The sequence below is a fragment of the Nanorana parkeri genome, unplaced genomic scaffold (assembly GCF_000935625.1).
Source record: "Nanorana parkeri isolate BGI_ZX_2015 unplaced genomic scaffold, ASM93562v1 scaffold786, whole genome shotgun sequence".
In the NCBI taxonomy this organism is placed as follows: domain Eukaryota; kingdom Metazoa; phylum Chordata; class Amphibia; order Anura; family Dicroglossidae; genus Nanorana; species Nanorana parkeri.
Window position 1 is genome coordinate 690,774 of NW_017307054.1, and position 13,118 is coordinate 703,891.

At 40.8% G+C, this 13,118-nt stretch overlaps 1 protein-coding gene across 1 annotated transcript in view; it reads right to left on the reverse strand.

Moving 5' to 3' along the window:
* Window positions 1-1,662: 1,662 nt before the first annotated feature.
* SLC4A5 (solute carrier family 4 member 5) overlaps window positions 1,663-13,118 on the reverse strand; it is a 73,128-nt gene continuing 61,672 nt past the window's right edge. Inside the window, exons 22-25 of the mRNA XM_018564839.1 lie at window positions 9,821-9,994; window positions 7,769-7,924; window positions 4,183-4,250; window positions 1,663-1,894 (exon numbers count right to left, since the gene is read on the reverse strand). Coding sequence (XP_018420341.1) covers window positions 1,729-1,894; window positions 4,183-4,250; window positions 7,769-7,924; window positions 9,821-9,994 — 564 coding nt within the window. The 3' untranslated portion in view covers window positions 1,663-1,728. The remainder of the gene's footprint in view (window positions 1,895-4,182; window positions 4,251-7,768; window positions 7,925-9,820; window positions 9,995-13,118) is intronic.

Here is a 13,118-nt window from a genome sequence, read left to right on the forward strand (position 1 = left end):
AAGAATATAAAAATTCCACTATGGGCAGTCTAGGTGCATATCACCAGGAACTTTAAACCTAAAGTCAAGCCATGGTCACGCCCACATTTGTTTTCAAATAGTATAGGCCACGGTGTCCAAATTCCATGTGTGTTAAAAAATTAAAATAGGCCAATTTGACTGATTGGTGAGCATAAGATCACTACCTTTCATTATACTTGAGTCTGGTGTATGCAACAATCATGTATGGAGTAGACTTTAACATACAGAACAATATAAATGCTTCTCACAGTTTAATAGTACTTTTAACTGGTTAATTCATAAACCTATAATCTATGGAATCCATAAAGTGGGTTCCCACTATATGAAATCCGTACAGGCCCATGTGTACAGGTACGGATGCACATCCCTTGGATGTCAGATGTCTATGTCCAAGGTAGGGTTGCCACCTGTCCAGGATTGACCCGGACAGTCCGGGTTTTGAATGCTGTGTCCAGGTTTCATGGCAGCAGAAACCCGGACACAAGATGTCATGCAGACAGGGGCAACCAAGATTTAGATAGGAGCTACTGGACCCCCACCAAAAATAAAACTCAACTGTGATATTTTCATATGAATGGGCGGCGCTATTTACATACAAATAAGCCGCGACTCATTCTCCCGAACAAATTTCAGTGCGTCGATAGAGTGTTAGGGTTTCACTAGAAGAAAAGGTGGCAACCCTAGTCCAAGGGCGTGCATCCATACCTGTACAGATGTGCAAGTTCAGTACGGGTCCTGTCATTGAGTCCGCATGAATGAGGCCTAAATGTGTGTGCTGCCCCTCTCTAACCCAGTTGTCCTAGGTACTGGCCCACAAGTGTCATTATGGTAAATACAGCCCAGATCATGGTGGACAGGTAAGACTTTATTTCTGAAAGTGTCTGAAGGAAGAACTGTTGTTGCTGCAAATAGCAACCAAGCTCTTACTTGCCTTCAGTCAATGTAGCTAGAAAGAATGAAAGGAAGAATATGACTATTGGCAACAAAAGCAATTCTAAGTAAAGGCGCTTCCAGACATGAGGCCTAGTGGTAGATGTGTCTATGCAATCACTCAGTTGTTGAGTGAAGGTATCTGAATGCAATCTGCAGGTTCCTTCTTGCTAGATGAAAAAACACTGCATCTAAATACAAGGTGTTAGAAGCCGGTACAAGTAAGAACATACTGTCAACAAAGCTGATTATTCAGATCACTCATGTATAAGCCAGTGTCAGAGGCAATGTGCTGTTTACATGAATGCTTTTTCTATTAGTCAACCACTCATTTCATTGACTTGGAATGTAGGTAACTGCTGACCCCAAATTAGTGGAGTATAAGGTATTAAACACAACCGTTGATCATGAACATTGCTACCTTAAGCAAGTGCCTAGTTTGCCCTGGAAATACAGCACAGATTGTAGAAAGTCTTTATTGCAAGAAAATTAGTTCCCTAATTGCAGCTTTACAAGGTGCCCAATTTGTGCAATACACTTGGACAGCAATTGTCGCCATAGTGGTAATGTGGAAGAAATTCTGTGTTTCTGCTTAAAGAGCTCATTTAACTCTAAGCTGGAAAGTCCATAATAAAAGTTCTTCAGCGTGTTCCACTGATTGGGAGGTGTTGCTTTGTGAGGTCACACACAGAAATGGTCCATTTTCTAACACCAGCTCCAGATTACAGTAGACCATCTTGCCAGTCAGGTCTGACTGTGTTATTGGTAAAGTCAGTGCTATAAAGTAGTCTCACTACCCCGGTCCCTGGGGTTCTTGTCTATGTCAGAGTCATCATAGTCAGAATCCATCTCAACCTTCACTTGTGGGACGGCATTGAGTGCATTTCTGGGGTGGCTTATAGCAGGAGAGGAGGGACAAGAGATCTTCAAATGCAGAGTAATGCTGTAATATAGAAGGCAGAGAACAACTACATTATAGTTTATTAATAATAACTCTTTGGTCATGTTTGATGGCATTACGAGAGGGGTTGATTTGGAGGTTGGGGCTACAGGATTGGAGTTATACGGAGGGCGGAGGGTTAGTGTGAGGGTTGGAGTTATAGAAAGGTTTAATGTGAGGGCTTGGCTTACAGGGATGGTTAGTGTGAGGGTTGGAGTTATAAGGAAGGTTAGTGTGAGGGTTGTTGTTACAGAATGTTTTATTGTGAGAGTTGGAGTTATTGGGAGGGTTAGTGTGAGTGTTAGATACTGAGACAGTTGGTGTGAGGGTCAGAGGTACAGGAAGGATCAGTGTTAGCATCATAGGTACAGGAGTTATTATGAGGGTTGGGGTTATAGGGAGAGTTAGTATGAGGGGTGGAGTTACAGGGGCAATGAGTGTATTGTTGCATTTACAATGGGGGTAAGTGTGAGTGTTGGGGTTACAGGGAGTGTTAGTGTGAGAGTTGGAATTTAAAGGTAGGGTGAGGGTTGGGGTTACAGGGATACTTAGTTTGAGGTTACTGGGACAGTTAGTCCAAAGGTTGGGTTTACAGACAGTGTTAATGTGAGAGTTAAGGTTACAGGAAGGGTTACAGGAGTGTTGAGATTACAGGCCCAGTGAGTGTGAGGGCTGCGGATTCTGGGAGGGTTACTGTGAAGCCAGGTCGGGGTTACAGGGAGGTTATTGCGAGGGTTGAAGTCACATATGGATGTGCACACCTGTGTGAATGAGCTCTTAGTGTGAAGATTGGAGTTACAGAGAGGGTTATTTGAGGGTTGGAGTTACAGAGGGCGTTATTGTGAGAGTTGGAGGTACAGGGAGGGTTGGTTAGTATGAGGGTTGGAGTTACAGAGGGCGTTATTGTGAGAGTTGGAGGTACAGGGAGGTTGGTTAGTATGAGGGTTGGAGTTACAGAGAGGGTTATTTGAGGGTTGGAGTTACAGAGGGAGTTATTGTGAGAGTTGGGGTTACAGGAAGGGTTAGTAAGAGTGTTGGGGTTACAGGCCCAGTGAGTGTGAGGGCTGCGGATACTTGGAGGGTTACTGTGAAGGTCGGGGTTACAGGGAGGTTATTGGGTTGGGTTGAAGTCACATATGGATGTGCACATCTCTGTGAATGAGTTCTTAGTGTGAAGATTGGCGTTACAAAGAGGGTTATTTGAGGGATGGAGTTACGGAGGGAGTTCTTGTGAGAGTTGGAGGTACAGGGAGGGTTAGTATGAGGGTTGGAGTTACAGAGAGGGTTATTGTGAGCGTTGGAGTTACAGGGAGAGTTATTCTGAGGATTGAAGCTACAGAGGGTTAGGGTTACAGGAAAGGTGTAGAGCAATGCCTGGAGTTCTGTCCTGAAAACTACCAGCACCACTCTCCCAGCACTGAAAGCTAGCATACTGCTACCACAGGTTTTATATTACCAAGGGTTCGTGCTACCAACAGGGGTTTCCTTACCAGAAGGGTGTCGCTACAAATTAGGGTCCATAGTCCAATTGTAAGTCACTTACCAGGGGGGGCTACTATAGGGGGTCACACTTCCACCCTGTCTGAAGGAGCCACTTAAGCAGAACATTCATGCTCCATAATCAAACATGTAACTATAGGGTTACTTTAGTAAAGAAAGTTCTAAGGGCTCCTGTCCCTCAGAAACTGACCCCCCCCTCCCTTCTTCAATACTTTACTTGTAGATGAGTGCAGTGCTACAAAACTTTCTATATATAATACAATAAAAGCGAAATCACTATAAAAATTCAGTAATAAGAAAGTGCTAAGAATAAAGATATATCAAAACTGTGTATAAAGTAAAGTTATAATAAAAGTCCATATAAATGGTATATAACAGGTCACAATGCAGGATCCACTCCCCTCTTGTGTATGGAAAATTATTTTTTCCAGATAATAAAACCCCAGCGACTTCCTGTGTTACACAACCCCTTCACATTTAACTCCACTCCACCCTCAGTGAACAGACTCTCACCTTCAGAGATGAACCTCACAGATGCACTCATCTGTATTATAATTAATGGTGGATGTGCAATACATTGGCTGGTATAGTAGGTTAGGGGATTTATTTAGGAATAAGCAGAGAAATTTATTTGATGTACAATACTATAAATCTCCTCCCCAAGCACCATAATCACACAAGTTGTAAGCTATTTTATATACAGACTACCCTAAAACAAACATAAGCAAAATTACTTCACTCTGGAGAAACTTTTAGTTTTCATATGTTATTTGTGCGAGCTTTATACCAACCTGCGGTCCATATCTGATCCATTGGCCGAAGAATCTGAATGCACAGCTCCAGGGTTGCCAGCTTGATCCTACAATAGGGAAAAATAGTCACTTTCTACCAAGCAGACTATTAGTAATGTTATGAACAAGTTTTCCAGTTATGTTCTCAATGACAATTGTAGAGCAATATATATGCTGCCATTGAAAACCAGGAGGACATCCAGACAAATAAGGAAAGAACACATGGGGGCAAAGAGGCCAAAAAAGACAGCTTGGCTTCTCATCATGAATACTCCTAGCATGGATGCCTAGAAGAGTGTGGCACGTTTTCACTATACTCTTTTGGAAGTTTGGTTTTAGGTGTATTGACCCAGGTAGTTGAATTTTCTGGTAAGAACTTGCTATTCCTCCAACAAAACTCAAAACCTATGCAGTGACGGTAACACAACTTCAACGTACGCGGTGCGTCCATTGACTTCTTCAGGGGTACGGAGTTCAGAAAACGACATGACTTTTTGTTGGAAACCACTGCTCAAGTGTCTAAACAACCTGGAAATGGCCCAGCTACCATAAGGTCCAGGTTGTATAGACACATACGCAGCGGTTTCCTTGCCAATAGGACGTCACTGCAAATACAAAAAGGCATGTAGGTCTCTGAACTCCACACTCCTGAAGAAGTCAATGGACTCAACGCATAGGGCAGAGTTTTAGATGATGTCATTACGTCACACGGACCAGGCGGAGTTGTGTCTCAGAACTAGATTGTTTGTAGTTACCCACTACAAAGAAAAAAGCTTTGTATGCGTGTATTTTGCGCCACTGTTTTATGTGAGTGCACATTTTTTATATGGTTTTAACTAGGGATGCACCGATACCACTTTTTTAAGGCCGAGTACGAGTACCGATACTTTTTTTCAAGTACTCACAGATACCAATTACGGATACTTTTCTTAAAGGGACAGGTCAAATTTTTTCTAAAGCAATACAAAATCATGATTTTAGGTCAGTTTCTTAATATTATGAAGAGCATGAACACTCTGTAGTGTGGCACAGCTATATCCAATTCTGCATACCTGGCTTTATATTATAAGAACTTTATAATATAAAGCCAGGTATGCAGAATTGGATACAGCTGTGCCACACTATACAATAATATATTCCTCAAACATTTTTTTTTTTTTTCCCAAAATATTTTTTATTTGTGTCAAAGAAATATAATGTCACAACAATTGTCACAAGATATAAGAAACTACACATTTTCTAAATTTTCTGAACCATGTACTAAGTGATGTTTAGGATACACGAAACCAAGAATATTGGAATAATCAAATAAATCAGGAACATATATACCTCCCTTTGACCGGAGACATTCAAGCCTAAAGTGTCTATTCCTCAAACATTTTTGAGTTTAATCCGGTACCATTTATTATGCTGATCAGCTCATCCTCAGAGTGCATTTCTGTGTTTTATGAGTGAATGGGTTGTTGCAATAACCAATTTTAGATGTTGAACTGGTGTTGGTGTTAACTGGTGCATTTAGTATGTCCATTGTGATTTTAAATAATAAATGTATAATATTTTCTAGCAAATTTTGAGTCTCCGACCCTCCTTACTAGCTGTACTTTGAGCTGATCCCCTCAGATCATCTCACTTCTTTTTCTTGAGTCTAGTTTAAGCAGCTGGGGGTTGTTCTCTCTTTTGAGAGTAATCAAATAATTAATATACCCAATTAAGGGGCTAATTAATTATGGGTCTGGTTTCCTATCATCTATTTTCCCCACTATGGGGATACAAGCCTTAGTTAGCAATGGCATGATTTAACATAAAAGCATTTTAAAATGGTGAGCACTATGGCATTTTTATAATTTTTTTCCCTTGTGAGTATCACCCTGGATTATGACCGTACCGCTAAAGGAACAGCATTCCCCTGAGAAGGGAAATAAGTGCATATAGAACTTATTTTGATTATTATGTCCAACTATAAGGTGAGAGGTGTATGGTGGAGGATTCCTGATATTGATCATGTGGTGGCTGGTGACATTTAAAGCTTTTTCTGCATGTTGAATTAAATGGACATTGTACAACATGGACTTTTTATGCTTCACTTATATTACATGGTTATATGGTGAAACAAATGTCATGTTGATCAAGTATTTAGATATCGCTTATTTTAGGTGTTTTTTGGTGGCAGCACTACACTAATTTTTGTTGATATATCATCCTATTGTGTTTACACATTAGTAAGTGTTGGCAGCTTCACATCTGAACTTTTTTTGGTTTCTAACTTTATTGTAGATAAAAACCTAATAAAAAATGTAAAAACAATGTGTTCCAGATGAACTACTTCTTTAAACCTGTGAGTCCACAGTATGGCATGGAGAGAAAAGCTTTAATTCTGATCATAATTTGTTTATTCTCACAAGAGATTTTTAAGGCTAAGCTATTTGTTGATTACCATTACAGTGACACACTAACAGGGTTATTAACTATAGGTTGGACTCGATGGACTTGTGTCTTTTTTCAACCTGACTAACTATGTAACTATGTAAGTTTGGAGAAGGCAGGAGAAGTGAACAATCTAGGACAACATAGCTGAACTGGAAACATTCTCCAATTCAGTTGGTTTTCTAGTTCAGCTATGTTGTCCTAGATTGTTCACTTCTCCGGCCTTCTCCAAACTCTTCACCCTTTTGTGAGTAACCCTGTAAGTTAAATCTTAAAAATCCTAAAAATGCATTCAAGTGCCTTAACTTTTAACAAAAATGTATCTTATTTGTGTATCACTTGGCTGTAGATCCTAAAAATCATCTCTGAATTGGTGCTGGCATTGTCCTTCCTTCTGGAGGGGGCTACTTTTGTTCCCCATGGTCCCTGTGCGTGTTGTAAAATATCCACCACTCCATGCTCACTTGGACTTGGACTACAAGCTCAATATAAATGAGTGAGCTAAACGTGAGATTGTAGTACATCACGGGAGGGAGCTTGGAGCGGTGGCTACTTTACAACACACACAGGGACCATGGGGAACAAAAGTAGCCACCCTCCAGAAGGAAGGACAGTGTCAGCACCAATTCAGAGATGATTTGAGGATCTACAGCCGAGTGATACACAAATAAGATACATTTTTGTTAAGCGTTAAGGTACTCAAAGGCATTTTTAAGAGTTAACCCCTGAGTTCAGTGTCACTTTAATAAATACTGCAATCTTTTGTATTCAGCAACTTTTTATCGTAGTCTTAGGTATGTTTTGTAATATGTCAACCTTGGTTTCCAAACCTTATCTCCTGATGTAGTAAATGTGAATTCAACAGCAAAATTACATTGGTTTAAACAGATCCTGACAAACATGAGTGCTAAATGTATAGAAACAGCATGTCATATTAAAGTATACATTTAAAAAAAAAGGTAGAATGCAATTTTTTTTAGTAAAACCTAATGTTTCCCGTGTTTGTGTGGATGTCGATCAATTGCCACGCAGTTTACAAAGAAACCAGACTAAACTTGAAACTGGTATGGAGCTGGCTCTAACTAGAACTAATCCAGTCTGGAATCTAGATGAACTCCCTAACTAGCATTATATCACCACTGTCATGTTTAAACATGCTTACCTCATCGCTATCAACCTCTTCTTTGCCTTTTTTTTTCTTATTCTTATCTTCTTCCTTCTTTTTTTCTTTTTCTGGTAGGATGTCATCCAACCAGGCAAGGTCATGCTGACTAAACACCCAATCCAGCATTTTCCTCACCATCATTAAGCCAAGGATCTGTGATAACACAAGTCAAGGTTGGAAGCAAATAGTCAGCACATACCGGGCAACTGATTCTCTATTGTTTGTTATCAAAGAAGATCTCTGTTCAAGACATTCCTTGTGCTAAATTATCTAATGACAGAGCTGTTCAAATATCTAAATGTAACCAAGAAATATTGTCTCTACAATTGTGAAGGATGATATTATGCACGTTAGCCGACCTACTAAAATAACCAACCAGAAAAATGTGTTGTATGTGTCCATCATGTTTGTGTAAAGTGTATGTGTCCAAACATTTTGAGTGGAATATTTAGCTAACCAAATGGGACAAATAGGAGAAGTTCATTGTTAGGGTTTACGTAGACTTTAAAGTCCTGCTCTCCCTCTCAGCGAGAGCCCTGCTTCCATGATTCAGTAGGTGCTTCCCTTCCTGTTCTAATAGACAATACATTGGTGGTTGCTAGGACAGACACACAGTTGTCTTCACCCGTAACCACCAATGCATTATGATGACTGAGATACAACGAACAGAAAATGTTCCCATGGGATCATGTGAATAGAGATTTTTTCTGTTCCTGATTCAAACCCGTTCAGCCATTACATGCCTTACCACACACAGTTCCTAAATTGTTATACTGATCCACATGTGTATGACGTTTGGTGACACAAGAACTTATAATAGCTTTATTCAATAAACAAAGCAAGAAGCAAAGCACTAAGTTGCATTGCATTGCAGTGCCCCATAGCAACCAATTAGAATTCACATTACTAAAGCCAGAATAGTACAAGGTGTTTTGTCATTGGTTGCTGTGGATAGAAGACTTTGCAATTGGTGATGTGTTTGCTGCTCTGCTTTTTTGAATAAGACTATAGGTTCAAAGCATGTTAGTTTTCAGTAGGGATGCACCGATACTAGTTCAGTTACCAGTTCAGTAGGGATGCACCGAAACTAGTTCAGATACCAGTTCAGATACCAATGCTGGGACTCGGCTTTGGTGCTCCACCATTGTCCTGAAATCATTAGTCTGTATTGTTTTAGAAAAACTGTCACATTATAATAAACAAAAATGAATCAGTACTTGTGTCTGTAAGTAGTTGGGCAAGTATCAGGACTTGTACTTGCAAAACTGGTATCTGTGCATCCCTTTATATATGTTTATAAAAACAAAATCATACATTAAAACAGAGATTTACAAATCCCAGGAGCTTCGTGTGCTCCTTACAAATGACAGCTGCCTCCTAACTTTTGAATTTTTCTCTAGTCTAGTCTTGGAGCTGGAAAAGTATCTGTACTTGTACTAGTACTTGTACCGAGTACGGTACTTGGTATCGGTGCATCCCTAGTTTTCAGAAATTACACTGGAATTATTTTACCAGTTTAAATGCAAATATTGCTTACCACTATTCTCCTTAAAACAATTTCTTAAAAAAAAATGAGTGTGTGCATCATTTGCTGGTTGTTTTTTTATGTAGCTTTACACATCAGTCAGGCTACATACAGGACATGGTGGAATTTAGGAGATATCCTCACGTCTCCACTATGGAGTGGGGCAGAACACTGTGCAGGGTTTATATAAGTATGTTAAATTGAAATTGTTTCTGTCTCCTATACATGCATGCTTCAAAATACAAGTATATATCTAGTAGGAGAGGGCCGGGTGCGGAAGATAATCAACTACCTTTGAACTATGAGTTTTATGATAGTATGTGGATAACATCTTCAGACTGAACTAAAATGAGACATTTGACCTAAGTGCAGTCTTTAAATTACAGAAAGCTTTCAGTTTTGTTCATTATATTTCATTATAGCAAATAAAATCAATATTGATATAACTATATCACAATCCATTTATCTTCATATAAAAGTACCACTAATAATAACAACAACACTTCAACGTATGCTCTGCTTACCATGACAGGGAAAATAATGGCGGCAACAGTAGACTTGAGTATCCATAGCACTGCCAGGCAGACAATTTGAACAACGGTGAACAAATGGACCCGACGCAGAGGGACATGTCGGAGAAATGCATAGTCAGGCTGGTGCTTTGCTGGCATCAGGAAAAGCTTACAGCGATCCCAGAACTAGGAACAGATAATACAGGTATGTACATTTACTCCAATTTTACAAGAATAACTGTTAACTATGCTCTAGTCTAGACAATAGATGCTTCAGCTAGAGCAGCAGGCACCAAGAGGTTTTCCTGTCATACCGGAGATTACTACACTACCAAACCCCACTTAGCTGTCAGCATGGGCAACATTTTCTTGGAGCACATGTGCAGGGGAAAGGTGGAAAGCATCATTCCTTTTTTATGGGGAAGATGAAATGACCCAGAAATTTGTTTTCGAAAATCTCTGTGTTAATAAGCCTGCAAGATGGTAGGCATGCTGCTGTTCACACCTACATTGACTGGTTACCTTGGGTGTATGTCTGGTTCACAAGTATAAAAAATTGTATCATACACAAATTTTCCTTTCCTGGTGCCTGTCCATGGCAGCATACAAATGATAAGCCCCGCCCCTTATCCCTACCCACAGGACCAGTAACAATCTATAAAAAAGAGAGAGAGACACTCCCCCTGCATTCTTGTAACTATGCGTCGACAAACAGGGTTGGTAGTATGCTGCCATGGACAGGCACCAGGAAAGGAAAATTACTCGTAAGTATGATACAATTTTCCGTTTTCCTGGTGCCTTTCATGGCAGCATACAAATGATAAATAACAAGCTGACAGGGTGTGCAAAAGCGATGCCAAAGAACACACTCCATCCAGCAAAAGACGACTGGACAGACCGTCTCCCAGAGTCCACTGCCGGCAGAAGGCCCGGGGAAAGCCCGTAATGGCCAATGCAATGGGTTTGATCTGAACCCTGGCCCGCGAAGCCCATTAGGTTGCCACAGCTCACGTTGAATGAGCCAGCACCACATCCGGCGGCCGCACACACAGCAGCCAAAAAGCTTTCTTTAGTCTGTACTCACCCGTTCGGTGGTCCCCTACCTTAAATCGGATGGCGGTTCTTGCAATCGTGGTGAATGGCTCATGCCGAAGGAAGGAAGCGACTATCAGGCAGGGATCTGCAGTGAAGGCTGCACACATCAGCAGAACAAAACACCAGATGAGTAAAAACATGTAGTACAACCTGCTGCGGTGAGACTATAGGTCCAGTGTACATAACATACAGCACTGTTCACAGAGTCCAGCAGTCAGAAGAATGGGACAACACACAGCCCAAGCATGGCTGGCTAGAAGTGCCCCCTCACATCGGAGTGTGCACAGCAATGACCTGCTGCTCAACTGTCAAGCGACATTTGCACCTGTGCCACAACCCAGCAGACATCGACACCTGCAAGCCCGCAAAAAATCCACCCCGTCCACTGTAAAACTGCAAAAAGGGCAACATTGCCCACAACGAAGATGGCGGCCTCAGCCGCTGGGTCAGCAACGGCGCGGACCCAGTTACGTCACCCGCTCTCCGGTAAAACAGCCGGAGAGAGCGGGCGCCGCACCTAAGAGGACCTGGGCATCTGCAGAGACAGATCCCCGCAGCTCCATGCCGATAGAGAGCCATGGATGACCCAGGGGAGAAACCACAAGCCGGGAAGCGAGGGCTGAGGGGAAAAAACAAAAAAGACAAAACCAAAAACACACCAAAAGATACAAAAGAGAGGCAAAACACGCAAAAACAGGAAGGTAGTCAGAAGCAGATCCCTAACTGGGCTCCTGCGCAGTAGCCCTGTTGTTCACCATCACGCCGCCTGTAATTAGTATATATGTGGGACACCACGCGCCCCCAAGAACTGCCAGAAGGGGCTCCCAGACCTAAAGGCGCATTGAGCAGTCCAGGAACTGGGACTACACCTGGGAGAGGCTGAACCCAGGCGGCACTGCGGCACTTTATGACCTAGAGGTAGTGACGACATGACTGGTCGCAGGTCGAAACGCGAGGACAAAAAAGAGAATGCAGGGGGAGTCTCTCTCTCTCTTTTTTATAGATTGTTACTGGTCCTGTGGGTAGGGATAAGGGGTGGAGCTTATCAAGTGTATGCTGCCATGAGAGGCACCAGGAAAGGTATCTTTTAATTGTATAGAAAAGGACCCAGTGTACAGTCCCTAAACAGCCATCTTTAATTCTCCCCTAAGTGGAATTTAAGTTTACACAGCACAGAGTCATGGAACAGGAAACTGAAGGTCTGCAGGATGCTTGCCTGTGAGAGGACTTTCTGAAATATCCTTTTGGATAACATTAGTTCTTCACCCTTGGGGGGAATATTTATAAATCATCCACCCAGACATTTGCTGGTTGAATGAGGTTCTCATGGCATTCTCATCACTAGATTCTCCTACTAGATTGTAAGCTCTCACGAGCAGGGCCCTCCTACCTCCTGTACTGAAATTGTATTGTTAATTGTATTGCCTCCCTCAGTTTTGTAAAGCGCTGCACAAACTGTTGGCGCTATATAAATCCTATATAATATTAATAATAATAATGGAGTCAAGGAGCATTTTCTCTCTCTCTCTCTCTCTCTCTCTATCTATCTATCAACAGACTTGCAATGCGGCTTAACAGTTTTTTTGGAATTCACTTTTTATTGATTTTTTTATAATAAACATTTTTTTAGAATAAGAAGTCACAATAAAACTGTAAAGTGTCATCCACTGAAAATTATTAAGAACAAAATGTGTATGGCAAGGTGTGACAATTAACGATAGGATCAGCACTTAATGAAAGCTGCTAAAGCATTTAAAGGATAATAATAGCAGTGAAATATGACGTTTTGTACAAATATAACTGAAATATACAGCAATATTATATAAGTGGTGAATCTTGTTTGATTGGTAATGTGAGCTGTATATTAATTACTGTAACTGCGATAGTAGTCTTTCCCATTAACTTTTTTCTTGACATGAATACATTTGTTGTTATCAGAATTCTTTCCTGAGGATTAAATAACATTGTAGCAAAACAGTTTATAGATTGAATACTATATATAAAATATCATTAAACGCTTGTTCACACTGAGTGTATAAAAAGCATATACACATTTCTAAGCAGTTCTACAGCCAAAGGAATGCGAGTCAAACTCCATAAATGTTTTTTTTTTTTTACGAAAGACTGCAGGTGTTCATAAAAGTATTCTAATATGGCTTTATAGCCAGTTTAGTGAGTTTATGATATGAAAATTAAGTTCAGACAATTAAAACAT